This window comes from Scleropages formosus, chromosome 12 (assembly GCF_900964775.1).
Source record: "Scleropages formosus chromosome 12, fSclFor1.1, whole genome shotgun sequence".
Lineage (NCBI taxonomy): Eukaryota > Metazoa > Chordata > Actinopteri > Osteoglossiformes > Osteoglossidae > Scleropages > Scleropages formosus.
The window spans coordinates 11,360,567-11,376,233 of NC_041817.1; the positions used below are offsets into that span (position 1 = coordinate 11,360,567).

At 43.0% G+C, this 15,667-nt stretch overlaps 1 protein-coding gene across 1 annotated transcript in view; it reads left to right on the forward strand.

The window, feature by feature from the left end:
• antxr1a (ANTXR cell adhesion molecule 1a) overlaps nucleotides 1-15,439 on the forward strand; it is a 35,068-nt gene extending 19,629 nt beyond the window's left edge. The window contains exons 11-18 of the mRNA XM_018744124.2: nucleotides 1,307-1,376; nucleotides 1,666-1,744; nucleotides 2,088-2,183; nucleotides 4,353-4,394; nucleotides 7,743-7,838; nucleotides 8,286-8,453; nucleotides 10,178-10,258; nucleotides 14,689-15,439. Coding sequence (XP_018599640.1) covers nucleotides 1,307-1,376; nucleotides 1,666-1,744; nucleotides 2,088-2,183; nucleotides 4,353-4,394; nucleotides 7,743-7,838; nucleotides 8,286-8,453; nucleotides 10,178-10,258; nucleotides 14,689-15,093 — 1,037 coding nt within the window. The 3' untranslated portion in view covers nucleotides 15,094-15,439. The remainder of the gene's footprint in view (nucleotides 1-1,306; nucleotides 1,377-1,665; nucleotides 1,745-2,087; nucleotides 2,184-4,352; nucleotides 4,395-7,742; nucleotides 7,839-8,285; nucleotides 8,454-10,177; nucleotides 10,259-14,688) is intronic.
• The last annotated feature ends 228 nt before the right edge of the window (nucleotides 15,440-15,667 follow it).

Genomic DNA, 15,667 nt, shown 5'->3' on the forward strand with positions numbered 1-15,667 from the left:
ATTGCCACTGAAAACGAACCATGTAGATGAAAAACCATGTGTATTGCATTCATGTTGCAATAAATCCTTAGCTTTCTTAAAAAGCACTGGCATGACAGTGCAGTACTCTGCTGGGAAAGGGAAAGGGTGTTGGGTAGTGCTGCCGTATTATGTGCTTTCCATCTGTGCTCCACACAGCAACCTTCTTCCTTACACCCTTCAACATTCAAGTCTGTGTGCAGCCATACCAGTGAGTTCTGAGTTGGGCTTCTTGTTCAGTTTGTCTTGGCTGCAAGAACCAGCTGGCAAGCTGCTGTGTTTATCTCCCAGTGTTCTCCGAGCCCCCTCTCCCCTCCCCCATCAAACGTGGTATTTTACTTAACAAATAGCTATTGCAGAATGCTGGTGCCTATATCCTCAGAGCTGGAGTATGTTCCATTGGAGCCAGGATAAACAGGCAGTCATGGGTGAAGACCTTCTGCTGCTCTGTTTTTCGAGGAGGAGACAGGGAGAGGGAGAACCCAGATTTTCAGGAATAATGGGGACATTTTTTACTCCCTCACTTCTATTATTTCAGTGTCAGTGCTTTGTCAGTGGTACACAGTGTTATGTAAACAGTAGTAATTTCACCAAATACGCCCTGAAGGTGTACCGGTATTGTTGTAATTTACAGGACCTTTACTTTTTCAATAGTTTTCCAGGAAATGGACATTTCCTCAGAAGTCCTAGCATCTGTTCATTTGTTGTTGTTGTTTCGGTAGAGGTTGGGGAGCTTCAGGGCGATAAATACATACCAGCTTATTACTTCTGAGCGAAGTGTTAGGAATCTATGAGTTACTCTATGTCTACAGAGGCATTTCTACTATTTCACCTTTTTTACCTGCTCCTGCTGACAGAATTGTGTTTTAGGATGATCTCACACACACACACACACACACACACACACACACACACACACACACACACACACACTTTATGAAAGTACTCGTCCCGAGCGGGGTCGTGACAAACCTGAGCCTAACCCGGCAACACAGGGCATAAGGCTGGAGGGGGAAGGGACATACCCAGGACAGGACACCAGTCCGTCACAAGGCACCCCAAGCAGGACTCAAACCCTAGATCCACCAGAGAGCGGGAGTCGGCCAAACCCGCTACGCCACCTCTCCCCCCTTGTTTTGGGATAATGAAGGATTTCATTTTTAAATACATTTTACTGTTTTTTGTAGATGTATGGCACACAAAACACCGGGGAATGGTTGCACTGGGCAAAAACCCAAAAGAATCTCTTTGAACTGAGTCGTTGCTGATTCTTCCCGTTTCCCCCTAGTGAGGAAACCACTAGTTGTCATGGACACCTACCTTCTTTGCCTTGCGCCAGCGCTCAACGAAGTGGGAACGTAAGTGATTGCATTACGGAACACACATTTCAAGAATACACACAAACTCCTCGAATATGCCACTTTCTTGATAGTGTGTAGAGTCAGTGTCTTTCTCCTATAAAATTTCCAAACTTCCTCCATTATCCTTTCTGTATAGCAGTTTCACCTGTTGTTGGGTTTGGAGAAATCCCAGGACAGGCCTTGTATTCTTTTTCTCTTCACCTCACATTTTAGTCTCCGGTTACTCCTCAAAAGTACGTTTATAAATTTATACTGTCATGTGATGTCATGTCATGTCATGTCCCAGGTCAGCCACTCTGTACGTCAGCATGAACGACGGCTTGAGTTTCATCTCCAGTTCGGTCACCATTACCACTGTCGGCTGTGTGAGTGAAAACTGCAGAGAGTGACACACCATCATCATGTCCCACAATCCGCATGATCTTATGTTCATTGAGTTTTGCAGAACAATATATACTTACCCAGAGTCTTCATATTCAGTGTGGTCGCTACAATACTGTATATTCCTGGCCTTCTTAGTGTTCATTGATGGCCTGTCATTCATTAAATTCACTAATTACTCTCAGTATCCCTTACTTACTCAGCAGTAACTGCACTGGATGATCTAAACTTCATGTTTTCATTTAGACATAAGTAATGAAACTGTTTGCCGTGGTGATATATGAGGTAGCTGAGTTTTCTCTCTCTTCCTATCTAACTCTCTGCCAGTCTGACGGAACAATACTGGCCATTGCTCTGCTCATCTTGATGCTCCTGCTCATCCTGGCTCTGCTCTGGTGGTTCTGGCCTCTGTGCTGCACAGTGGTGAGTAAGGCATGATGGAGACCCATCTTTACCTTTACCGCAAACAGTTCTGGACTCATGCAGGTACAACATGGCAAACATATGATCGGCACGGCTCTTTTTCAGAGTTTAAAAGGAATGTGACTAACATGCTTTACAGATTTCGAAATTTCTGGCCAGTCCACTAGGCTCCTATTTGATTCTCATCCTCAATGTTCTTCAACACTGTGGTAATGAGCCACACTTTGGGAATAAGATTCATATTCTTCCTAGGCTGGAATAAGTTAAGGATTGGTTTCAGTAGCTTGTTCTGCTCCCTTTGAGATTGTTAATACCTCACCAAGTCAATTATTTTTAAAGGTTATTTGGGTGAAAACAGCTTGAGAAACTGCTTTGTGATACATGTTCAAACACCCAGACTCTCAAACCCAGATGCAGCTGGTGCCAGATGGGTTCTGGGTGAGTCAGAAATCAAAATGAAAGTTTTCCTTTATATTTCTTTACTCATATGTGAAAACAAAGATAAATTCAACCATCTTGATTTGACAAAGGGAAACGGAACCAGTAGTTGGGAAAACTGATCAAACCGGACACAAGTTTAAAAGGAACTTTTCAGCAGTATTGTGATGATGAAAGACGGTACGGCCTGCTCTAAGAGCAGTGAAGTTGAAGCCAGTTTTGGATAGCGAAGGAGATCTAATGATGATACCATAAACATCAGCGAGAAAATACTCGAAACTTTGACTGGATACAAAAAAACTGAAGGAAGATTCAGATGCACAGGAGAAAAAAGACCAACTCTAAAGAAGAACATCCAGGTACGCTTTTATCCACCGTTTCTCCCAAATCCTCATCTTTACTTTGGAACACAAAGCCCCAAAGTTCACAAAAGAGAAAAGATGAAGTCAGTGCTGGAAGATCAGCAGAGACTGGAATGTTTGCACTGAGAAGAGCAAGAGTTCTGGGAGGCGAAGAGAGGAGGCTGTCGTTGGGTCACGAGCACAAACAGCGGGTGCCAAGTTTCACTACTCACACTCCGGACATTTTCGTGATAGCATCAGCTGCCTAGCAGATAGAGATGTTTGTCCATGGCACTAACTGACAAAGAAGACTGCTTTTCAGGCTTCTCTGAAGAAGTAACTGAATTTTAAGTTTAACCTCCAGTACTCTACTCTCCACATTGTCACTCACTATTGAGAACTACTGTACTTGTCCTACTGCAGGGTCACAGTGGTCCAGAGTCTATCCTGGAAGCACAAGGTGCGAGGCTAGGCAGGGTACACTCTGAATGGAACAGCAGCCCTCTCCGGATTCCTTTTTTCCCCAGGACCGTTTAGGAAAATGATCTCCAGTTACTAGGGGAAATGGGCTTGCTCCTCAGCCTCTGGGAAAGGGTAGAGGAAAATTAAGTCCGGCTCGCTTACGTGACTTAAAGACATGCGTGTTCAGGTTTTCCCATGAATCGCAGTTTCTAATTTGCAGGTTTCATAACCAGTTGAAACAGAATTATATTCTACCAGAGTATTAATTAAGTGAAATCGTACAAGGCGTAGGCTACTGTGTGAATGTAACCTCCCACACAGAATCTGAATGCACACAGTGATTTTCCTTCTGTCCTTCCCTTACACCTTTGTACCGAAGCGAAGAAATTAAAGCGGTGGATTAATAGCTTTAGGTAATAAGTTCTTCAGCTGTCATTTTCACTTCACAAAGCTATCAGGGTAAAAGTATAACAGAAAAATGTTCTTAACAGAATTCATGAAAGCGTTGCCTTTTCCTGGATCGGCCTGTCTTCCACAATTCTGTGCAGGCAACAGAAAGGAAAATACACAAACGGAGAACCACATGGCCCTTCACTACTTGTGTGGCAGTGTCCAGTGCTGGACGCTGAGCCCCCTGTACCGGACAATGAAGGTCCTCCAGTTTAGGAAAGCAGCCAGATGGACTGCAGATTTCAGTGCACTTCAACATCCTTGTAAATAACAAGTAATGAGGATAAAAACAATTCCTTAGTCATGTGTTTCTGCGTAAGCCATCTTTTCTGGCACTCATTTAATGCATTACTCAAGGCATGTGACAGCCTCGTGAAAAAACAAAACAAAACAAAACATGTAGGTCGGATTCCGTGGGGGGGGGTTGTTATGTATCGTGTGCGTGTGCTGTTCTCTCATGCTTGTTTCCTCTTAACAGATCATCCGTGATCCCCCTCCTCCTGTTGTGGAAGACAGCTCGGTAAGAGACATTCATTTTTGCTTCAAATGGCAAAAACATCCAGGATTTCCAGATGTTGCTGTTTTGACCAGACTAGTTGAGCTGTCCCAGATTTAGCAATGACTTGAAAGCACAGAAATATTAAATTAGACGTCGTATAATGTTCTCTCCATTTGCTTTCAAAAAGTACATTTGTTAATTGTATAATTACTTCCCATGAGTTTTTGAGCAGGATTTTTATGAATTTATATTCGTGGTTTGAAATTCATAGTACTAAAATTAATCAGTAGTGAAAACTCACCTAGGAGGCCACCATCAACACCATGTCTGAGCAATGATAATTTCCATCACATTTTTAAAAATCTTGATCAGTCAGCCAGCTTTGAACCATTTAAAAAGCATATTTGGTGCACATGCAGCATGATTTGCATAAATGTGCCTCCCCATTTCATCACCTGTGATTCTGGATCCAAAGATCAAATTTAAGCGATCAGAAGTTTACTCAGATAAATGTAATTTAGTATGTGTGTTCTTTGTAGGAAAATTAGACAAACCGTCCGTACTGATATTAGTATAAAAAAATTTTAAAAGGCATTCTTGTTTCAACTCCATATTGCGTACCTGTACATACAGATGTAAATACCAACGTCATCGGAAACATATGCATCAGAGTGAAAATTACTTTTTTCATTTACACAGTCTTCAGAGTTTGTGTAGTTTTGACATATATGGGATATATACAGCAAGTTAAAATATTTGATAATCCATGTATGTTAATAACTGAAATCATTTAAAATAATATTAAATTAACTGAAAGTTCTCATCTCAAAAAAGTGAAGACCACATATTCATACATGTGACACAAAAAAAAAAAAAACGAAAATCAGTGGGGGGAAAAAAAAAAAAAATTTCAACAAGAGAAATTTAAAGGAGCACACAGATATCAGCCAGAGTAAAAAGCCATTCTTACTCTCTTGCTCTGTGTTTTTTTTTTTTTTTTTTTTTTTTTTTTTTATTTCCTTCTGCTGTAGCCCGATCCTAAAAACAGGAAATGCCATAACTCACAGGAATGCCTTCTCTGATCCCCAAGTCTTTCACAGTCAACAGTCCCATCAGCAGATGAAAAGGGGCAAGTTTAAAGAGCTGCACTACAAGCAGTAAACCAGAGTGCCTCACCCTCCAGCTTCACTCAGTCTCCTTTGTCCTCAACATGTTCCTGTGCTCTCCTTTCTCAGTGCACATAATTCACAGGGTCTCTGTACTTTTCTCACATGTAGCCACATGGTAACGCTTAAGAGGGTTTCCTTCCTCCTCTGTGTCACGTACTCCTGCTGTAGACGTCCTTTCAACAGTTTATTTACGCTTTTCTTGAATTCATAAACTTTTCATTTGATGCTGACAGATAAGATGGGCTCTGATTTTGTTTCCCTGACACTGTTTTGTGCATCCCTGAGGTCCCTGAGTCAGGTTGAACACTAAACCAGCTGAAATACACTTAACATAAAATTACTTATGTTCCTACAGTAAAATACTGTAGGGAGAAAAGAGAATTGTTTTCTTGAGTATCGTGAAAGGTTCCAATTAAGCCGGTTTGCGCAACCATCTACGCTTGAACCACTGTGGTGAAAACACCTCTCTGCTGAGGCTTTACAACCTGCCAGACGCACTCATCCAACAGATAAAATAATAACCTCTTCTAAGAAACGCAGAACAATGATGAACAACTGGGAAAATGTTAACATACATTCGCAGAAGTATCACATTAAGGCTCTCCATAATTATATTTTGAGATTATGACAACTTATTATGGATGCTGAGGTATTAATGGTTCAGGACAAAAAATCAAAGTCATTTAACATTCATCACATGCAAATTCTGCACCCTGCAAAGCAACCAGAAAGTATTTTGAACTGGTGAAGAGAACTGGAAGAAGTCTTGATATGAATATACTAATGCCAAGACAGTGTTTCTATTACGATGAGTTTGTCCATGTAGCACAGGGATTCTTAAGCTGTTGTCCACAAACTTGGAATATAAAAAAATTACATTTTTATTTTCAATAAACTAGCTGAAATTTTGCATTTCCTTCAAAAAGGAATGTAGGCAATTTTAATAGTTTAATAAGTCTATTATAAAATAACTGCTTTCCTTTGCAATCCCATGTAATTTATTTTATGCATTTAAGTGCATTATTCTGTGAATGGGTCCAGCGGATTCACTAGACTGCCAAAGGGGGCCATGGCATTAAAAAAAAAAAAGTTATGAACCTGTGATATAGCAGAACTTCTGTGTGCTACCAGTCACACAGCCTAGAGTCTGATGTTAGTAATGAAGGACTATACAATGTTTGCTTAATATTAGAAAGGAAAACCCAGTTGATGGTTTATAGAAAAATAAGATTCTAGAAGCAGGCAGACAGAAGAGATTCATCACTTTTCCAAAGCTGTAGATTACCAAGGCCTTTTCTTTTTAATATGCCATAGTTTACTGGATTGTTTTCAGACAAACAAAGAAGTCCAGTTATGAAGAAGAACCCTGAAGACAGTACTTGATCTCTTCCGTCATATTCTAGTATCTCACACCGGACATACAGCAGAGAAAGGGTGTTTGTGTGTGGGAGTGGTTGACTTGGTGGGACTGCGCTCGACTGTGCTGCAAAATGGAAAAATCAAGTAATACTGGAATCTGTGCTGTTAGACTCAATTCAAGGAAACTGAACATGCACTGGAATTGGAATGCTCATGAAACTCCAGGAAAAGAATAAGGGGAAAGCTGAAGCAGACCACAGATGAACACCAGCAAGACATGTACACCTCAACATATGGTGCCATGAAAAATAATGTCACTTTCTCTGATTTTTTTTGTTTTTGCATGTTTGACACAGAACATCATCAGATCTTCAACAATACACTATATATACTGTATTAAATAAAGGATGTCAAAGTGAATAAATAAAAAAAAAAACGAATATTTTCTAAACACCCCAATGCCCCATTTAATACCAATATGTAAAAAGTGATTGCCCCAGTTATACTTCATAACTGGTTGGACTACCTTTAGTTGCGATTACTGTAGATAAACACTTCCATTTATTCATTTAGCTGATGCTTTCCTCTAAATAAACTTCAGGTCAAGTTACCTACAATTATCTACGCATTAAAACCACCAGATAATCTTAGTGGAGCAATTGAGGGGAAGTATCTCACTCAAAGGTAAAACAGCTGGAGGTGAGACTGAAACCAGCAGCCTTCATATTGAAAGGCCACCGCGCCAACCACTACTCTATCAGCAGCCCCGGCTGCTTCCTGTAACTGTGGATGAGTTCTCTCACTCCTTCAATCCTTTTGCCCCCTCTCTTCATCCATCCAGGAGGATGAAGAGGATGAAACCCCAAAGAAGAAGTGGCCCACGGTGGATGCTTCATATTATGGGGGCCGTGGTGTGGGTGGCATTAAGAGGATGGAAGTAAGTCGCACGAAACTGCTGTGATGGTCATAGTAGCTGTACTGACTGTATAGTTACCCTTCTAAAGTCTCTAGATCTACGCAGGATATTTGACTTCACCTACTATATCACACAACTGCTATCTTCATAATGCTCTGACTCGTTCCAAAGGTACATTATACCATGCCAACTGTGCACATACTTTCAGTACAATCCATACAGGATTACAAATAGCTAGTAATTGTCCTTGAATCTCACCAGCCATGGTTGCATTGTGTCATGTTCTCCATGCCAGCCAAGTCATCCAGAGCTATAGCAACTCTTTCACACTAATTTCAATTACATAACACCACGCACAGTTTACAGCTATGCATTACTACACACCATTACTACTGAGAATGGCACATGAATCTGCTGCTTTGGGGGTTAGGGTTTTAGGTTTCACAGTTGTGTCTGTACCCTGTCCAGGTGCGCTGGGGTGAGAAGGGCTCCACTGAGGAAGGTGCCAAGCTGGAAAAGGCCAAGAATGCCCGAGTGAAGATGCCCGAACAGGAGTTTGAGATGCCATCGGTCCGTACGCTGAACAACGGCGTGCGCAAACCACACAGGCCCCCAAAGTGGTACTCTCCCATCAAGGTAGGTCATATCAGGACAGTTCAGCTCCCTCATGAGACACGGAGCTCAGCCTCCACTCTTTGGCATCTGAGAAAAATTTTGCATGGGTGCCAAACCTTGGCGAGCAAAGACTGCAGAGTGTATTGCATAGCAATAATCCTCAAGTCTTAACTAAGCTACTGAAATAATTACGTAGAGAGCAACAGACAAACTTACAACAGTAAGAGTCTGATGATGTCACAGCTGAATACATTATAAAATGCATTCTAAAACCTACAGCACTCTAGCCCTTGAGAATTGTCTGCCTTTTGCATGTTTTGAGATGACGTCACATTGTGGATTTAGATGAAAAACTTGCAGTGATTTTTTGCAATGGCAACATCTTAAAAGCAAGGAAAATGCACATTACAGTTGTGAAACTTCTGCTTCCTTAGCCAAGGAATACCTGAATGCATTTTGGAGGAAGAGACAGGCTTAAATTGACAAAAGTACTGTATATCAGCATACATATGGGTGACATTGGGGTGCAGCGGGTAAAACTGCTGCCTCACTGTGCCTGAGCTGTTCTGGTGCAGGTTTGAATTCGGCTCACTCGGTGTGGGGTTCGCACGTTCTCCCGCTGACCAGGGCAAGCGGCTGGTGAAAGTGAGTGAGGGAATCAGTATAGCGTGCGATGGTAAGGGAACGTGCTAGCAGTCTTTAGGAGTCAACTGGAGCAAAAGGACAAGGGATCGAGGCCGCCTGTCTCCCAGTCCCAGGTCACTTGCTGTAATGCTTCAAGCACATCCCTCATAAATGCAGCCCCAGTAATACTTTGAAGCCAGGAGTGAGTTAATGCACTGCTTCACAAGTACACAGTCAGCTGGGGATTGCTAATAAAAAGCAGATATGAACTGAAGTGACCTTGGAGAAACTGGAGCAGCAGAGCTAGCTAGCGGTTTTCAGAAGAAAAACAGATTCTTTCTCGTCTTTTTTCTTTGCCCCAATATCCACCCCCACCAACACCCGAGTCTGTCCCCACCTCTCTCACATATCCCTTCATATACCCCACACACACACACCCCCAGACTGGAGCCATGCAGAAATCTAAGGGAGAAAACAACTTTATAAAAAGGACTTTGAAGGTTGGGGGGGGGAGAAAGATTCTTACAAAAAAAGTGCAAATCCCCAGCAAATTGCAGTTATGCGAGATGAGGCTGGGTCGTTGGAGAGCAAAACCAATTCTTCTACAACCCTTCCATGTCCTTGCAGCTTCAATTCAAAGCACTATCCTTTGGCACCGTGCACAGCCGACATGAATCTGCTGGCAAGGATCACTGGCCAGAACACATCGCAAAAAAATCTAGCCATGGCTGGAAATGGGGAGAACAAAAACCATCCGCAGCAAGTCTAATGCAACAACTTAATTTCTCTGTAAAACCTGCAAAAACCTTTAGTCCGTTCCTGAAGTTTCTCTTGTAGCCAGTAATTTGACAGCATAACAATTTTCAGAAGAGGCTGCTGAAGACCGCAGAGAAATGTTAATGCAGCCTTTTTGAACGGAAGTGTTTAATCCCTGAGCAAAAGCACACAGAATCTGGGAATTCTCATAATACTTTCAACAAATTAGACATTAGAACTCATTTGACCTTTCCTTACATTTGTGAGGGGAGATGAGAGAGAGAGATGACAGATGTACCCTCCTTATCCAGAGCCTCTCTCTGGAGCCTGACGTCTCTGTCGTGCTTTGGCTGTTTCCTCCGCAGGGCAAGCTGGACGCCTTGTGGGTCCTGTTGAGGAAAGGGTACCAGCGTGTGTCTGTGATGAGACCACAGCCTGGAGATAAGGTAACACCTGAAACTAGACTGCCTTCCTATCATAACTGGATTGAAGATTGAAGACTTGGGCACATGGTCTTCTATGATATAATAAAATAACTCAACATGTTATCCCAGATATTGTGACATTATATATATTTGCAAGTATGTTATCTAGATGAGCTCCCTAGCTATTATCTAGCTGAGTGGTGTTTGGTTTAGAAAAAGCTCTTTGTATACATTCTTCCGCAAACGTGTGAGGTTGAATTATCCAGTTAATTCAGTCACTTCAGTTGACAACTCGGCCATACAGAAAAGGATAAAGCATACACAGGGGTACGCCAAGGCCAGGGTTGAGGACAACTGATTTAAATGAGGGCATTTCGAAATACAATTAAGCTCAGAAAACATCATTCATATAAATATAATGCAATTTCTCTTAACTATGGAATATGAAAAATCAAGGGTGAAAGGAAAAACGTAACACTGAAATGTGATCACTTACATAAGCCTCCCCGTTGAAGAATGCAGCTTCTTCTCCGTTGCCAACGATATTGTGCACCGTCAGCATGACTCTACAGCGAGGATGGCTGGAGAGAGGATTTAAGTTGAATTGTGTAGCAAAAGACAATGTAGCCTAACAGGACACAGCTGCTTCCAATAAATTGCACACAGAAGCAGGGGCTGCTGGGAAGGCCTGTGGTGAGCTGGCATCCAGACTCAAAGGACCGTTCATGTTGCGCCTGATTGGAAGAATGCGCTCCAGTCTGCCGGAGTAATAAAGAGAGCTCAATTATCCCTCCATCCTTTACCACCCTCAGCTGCCAAAATGAGACAGACGCTGGACAGGCAGTGGACTCTCGAAGAGATGCTGTTGAGACGGCGCTCATGCGAGTTCAGAGAAATCCAGCGGGAGATGGTCTGTTGCCTAAAAGCCCCTTAATCTGAACTTCTGCTAAACGGAAGGGCCCAAGTTCATCTTCTGCACATTAAGCTAAAACAATGAGAACATTTATGTAGCTTATCGTATTGCATATGTTCTGAGAGTTTAATGACTTTTATGACCTTTTGATACTTTGTATGATACTAAATTTTGATAACAAGGCCCATTTTAACATATTTTAAATGTGGAACTGCAACAGATGTACATTATTAAAGTTCCCTCAAGTAGATGGAAGGAACACAGTGCAACACGGTCAGTCTGCACTGGTCTGCTGCTCTGCAGCACGGAGTAGGGGTCTAGAAGGCAGAAAGAGGATGTGAAGGGGAATACATGAAAATTCAAAGGTCTCCTAGCAGAATTACTGCGTTTATTGTGTCCTGTGCAAAATTCTGGGCCTTTAGGTGGAATTGTCCACTCATGTGGCCTGATGTTGGCTTTAAACAATGCTTAATCATGGAGGTGGACAAAGCTGCTCAAGATTAACGTAGACAGACATAAACTGCAGTCCAACATGGAAAAAATACACACACACAGAGAGAGGGACAAGAGAACAAGAGAATTGTAGCAAAAACGTATGAAGCCAAGAATTAAGGAGGAGGAAAAATGATTGAAAGACAACATCTGAGTTGAGGAACATTACTGGTTGAGGTGCATTTTGACTCACTGTCCTTCCATCGTCTATATGAAAGCGGTGCATGAAAGTTTTTCTTAGAATAACATTGGATGTCTTTTCTAAACGTTAGTCAGTGTAGATTTATAACCAAAAAATAAACTGAAAATTATTAATGGATTATAAAACATCTACTAATTCAACTGAGCAAATTGAGCTCTTTGATTCTCTGTGGAAATTGCTGGAAGGGCAACTTCTGCTCAATTTTATGATGCTTTCATGCTGATTTCTTCATTCCAATGCTCGGAACAATTAAGAGTATTAGCAAATCAGAACTTCCCTCCAACAAAGTTGTTCATCAGAGCACAGGAAGGCTGTCAGGGCACTCAGTTTCAGAAGGATTTTCAGTAAACAAACTTCTTCTGGTTTCAATTAGCCTTCCAAGGGTAAGCTTTGGATTGCTTTAACAGCTTCCTCCATATCAGAGGAGCAGGAATAATAAAAGCTGCCCTTTGCCCATCGTGCCCTTAAATCTGTGTCTGGTCCCCATCCTCCTTTCGCCAGTACAGAGTAGCTGGTGAAGTCTTTGCATTATGGGATGTTCGCTGAGTATAGACATTCGCCGTTATGTCACCTTTATTCTTATTAAATGCATTTTTCGAAAACTAACATCAGAGATTTGACAGCTATCGTTCTGATACCTCATTTTTCTTTCCTCCGGGCCTTTAGTGGCATCAGTACTGGTGAAGAATTTATGGCAAAAAGGGATTTTTTTAGACACGGGTGACATTTCCACAATAAAAGGAAGTGCTGCTTTTAAACTCATGATCAGCAGAAGTAAACCGAGCAAAGGACCAATACATTAAAGGTCACACTAAATAAATAATAGAAGTCGGCCAAGCTGTTATACCTTTGAGGGAGACAATTCGTCTGCAATGTTTTCGGTAAAAATGTCATCTGTGTAAACTTGTTAAATCTAACCTGTTTTTAGATAATTGCTACTCAGCAGGAAGTGTGTGTTTTCACGGCACCACTCAGTTCACAGAACTTATTGAAACACGCACAGAATCATATTGGAAAGTGAATACATAAACCTCCTACTGTCAGCACTCGTAATACGTGTTTCTGGGTACAACACAACCAACAAAAAAATGAACGCAGAAGAGCCGAGGGCTGTCCAGAGCAGCCACAGTGAACGACATCCCTTGTACTGCGGCCCTGGTAACCCAACACGTCTTCTTAATGGTAAGGGTTAGGGTTAGGGTTAAGGTCGGGATTAGGGTTAGGGCTTCTCAAATAGCCCCAGGCAGACCGTATTGACTGAACACTCACAACAAAGGAAATATATGTGTGAACAAGTGTGCCAAAATATTCCACAAAGAATTACATTTATTTGCGAAAGGAATAGAGTATACACACACACACACACACTGACTAAAGCCGCTTGTCCCAAGTGGGGTTGCAGCCAGCCAGAGTCTAACCCGGCAACACAGGGCGTAAGGCCGGAGGGGGAGGGGACACACCCAGGACGGGACGCCAGTCCGTCACAAGGGACCCCAAGCGGGACTCGAACCCCAGACCCTCCAGAGAGCAGCACCACCAAGGCATAAAGTAACAGCAAAATAATCAATGCATAGTGTCACAAATGTTGTTTCCTGAACGAAACCTTGAAGTTAAAATGCCTGAGTTTACATTCAGGATGGTCTCAGAAAACACGCAGACGAAGAAAGCGAAATCAGACATTCTTAATGCGAAACACAGGACACCTACTGTACGTGACGGATGTCCTAAAGAACAGATCAAAGAACAGGGCCTTCCACAGTAAGTCCAACCAAAGTCATGTTCGAGAAAAATTTGGACGACAGCACTGGCTCCCCTTATTTTCATAGGAACATCTGGCGCTGCAATCTGCATGAGCGTTTCCGCAAAGCGGTAGGGGAGCTGACGCTTTAGCGGATCCGCATATATTTTCACCTGTCTTTTCCAAACGACTAACCCATAAAGAAAATGAACAGCTTTCTTTGAGCTCATGTGGATATATTCGAGTGTGTCTAACCCATTTCAGAAGGTTTCCAAGCCATTCTTTTGCCCTGGGGACATATTGTCATATTTCCAAGAGTTAAATTTTACCGATTAGGCTTCAACTCCGGCGCCCAGGCAGCGTCGGTGTTTAGAGAGACCGCCTCCGCAGCAGAGTGACGGACCGCTGCACAAAACATACATTTAATTCAGTTCCCTTCCATTTATTTAGTAATTCTCAGAAGAGTGACGCAGAGCGCTGAGCAACTGATACAAACAGGGCAGTTACAAACACAGCAATAATGTGTTGCAAAGTTGGACCAGCATCCAGCTGGCAAATGAGGGCAGGAAAAAACACTCCCAGCCATGGATAAGGAGAGGCTACAAGTGCCAGTGGCAGCCCACCCCTTCTGGGCATTCTGGTGCGGTTACAGTGGACAATTTACTTTAATTCAGTTCATTTTCATAGCGCTCTTCTCAACAGAGTGACACAGAGTGATGAAGAATAAATATAAACAGGTCGGTCACAGAAAGAGTGACAAAACATGACCGAGTTGGACAAGTAAGCCGCAGAGCCAAACTCCCGGCCGTGGAGAAGGGGAGATAAACAAACACCCGGGGGTCCAAATACTAGTGGTCTCCCTCGTCTCCCAGGCATTTTAAAGTGGCGACAGAGGACCTGTGTGGACGTGTCTATGGCTACGACAGCAGTACGAGTAACACGGAGCTCTGAAGTCATGGTCCAAGGGCTCGTGGCTGATTACTCCAACTGAGATTTTTCAGACGCTATAATACACAGCCACCTGGAACATAACTATGTATAAATAAAGTATGCATTTATTGAAGATACTTGGGAACTCATCCCATATGTTGTTTCTCTCACCACAGGGCCGATGCATCAACTTTACTCGGGTAAAGTCCAGCCCCCCGCCACGCTATCCACTCTATAACAATAATCTTGGACCCATCTACAGTTCTTCAAGAGGATGCAGCCCCCCTCCTCCACAGGGCAAGCTGCCACCGCCACCTCACAGCCCCCCAGCGTCCTGCTTAGCATCCTTCCCGTCTACATTGCCACCTCTGCCTCCCACACCGCCTCCTTCAACCATCCCTCCACCTTACACACCTCCTCCCACATGCGCTCTTCCTCCCACCACTCTGAATTTGCCTCCTGCTCCGCCCTGTCCTCCACCGTCTGCATTCCCGAACGGCTCTCTTCCGCCTCCACCTCTGGCACCACCTCCCAGCAGAGCTCCACCCCCCGATCGCCCCCCGCCCCGCCCCTCTTTTTAAAGGCACTCTGTACGATGAAGGGGGAGGGGGGGAAGCCACAACAGACTGTATAGTGAAACATAGATATATTTCAAATCCCCGTCCCCAGCTTCTCTCCTGCACTGCCGTCGTTTTTCTTTCTCACGCTCTGCCAAACTGCCACCATCCACATGACCTACTTCATCCACACCAGCCAGCTTTTCTAATCTCCTCTCGCGGTGGGACCAAAACCGCCTATGAACCTCCGGCTAAGGAACCTGAACCACATGATGCTGTGCATTATGGCACTCTGATGTTGCCTAGGGTTTGCATCTTCAGCAGGCATTTTGTATATTTGTAAAAAAAAAAAAAAAAAAGAAAAAAAAAACTACAACACGGTCACCTCTGCCTTCCTTAGCGGTGGCCAAGAGGACCTCTACAAGTCTCTCTGGTCCCTACCTTGAATGGAGCAAGATAAGTGCCAGTCTTTGGATCACTGCTAAATCATGCAATCCTTGCCTCCTAAAAGCAATTTGTTCCAGTCGTCAGGGCATTATGGATCTGTTTGGGTGGCCTACAGGAAAAATGTAAAGAAAGCATGGAAGAATGCGGTACA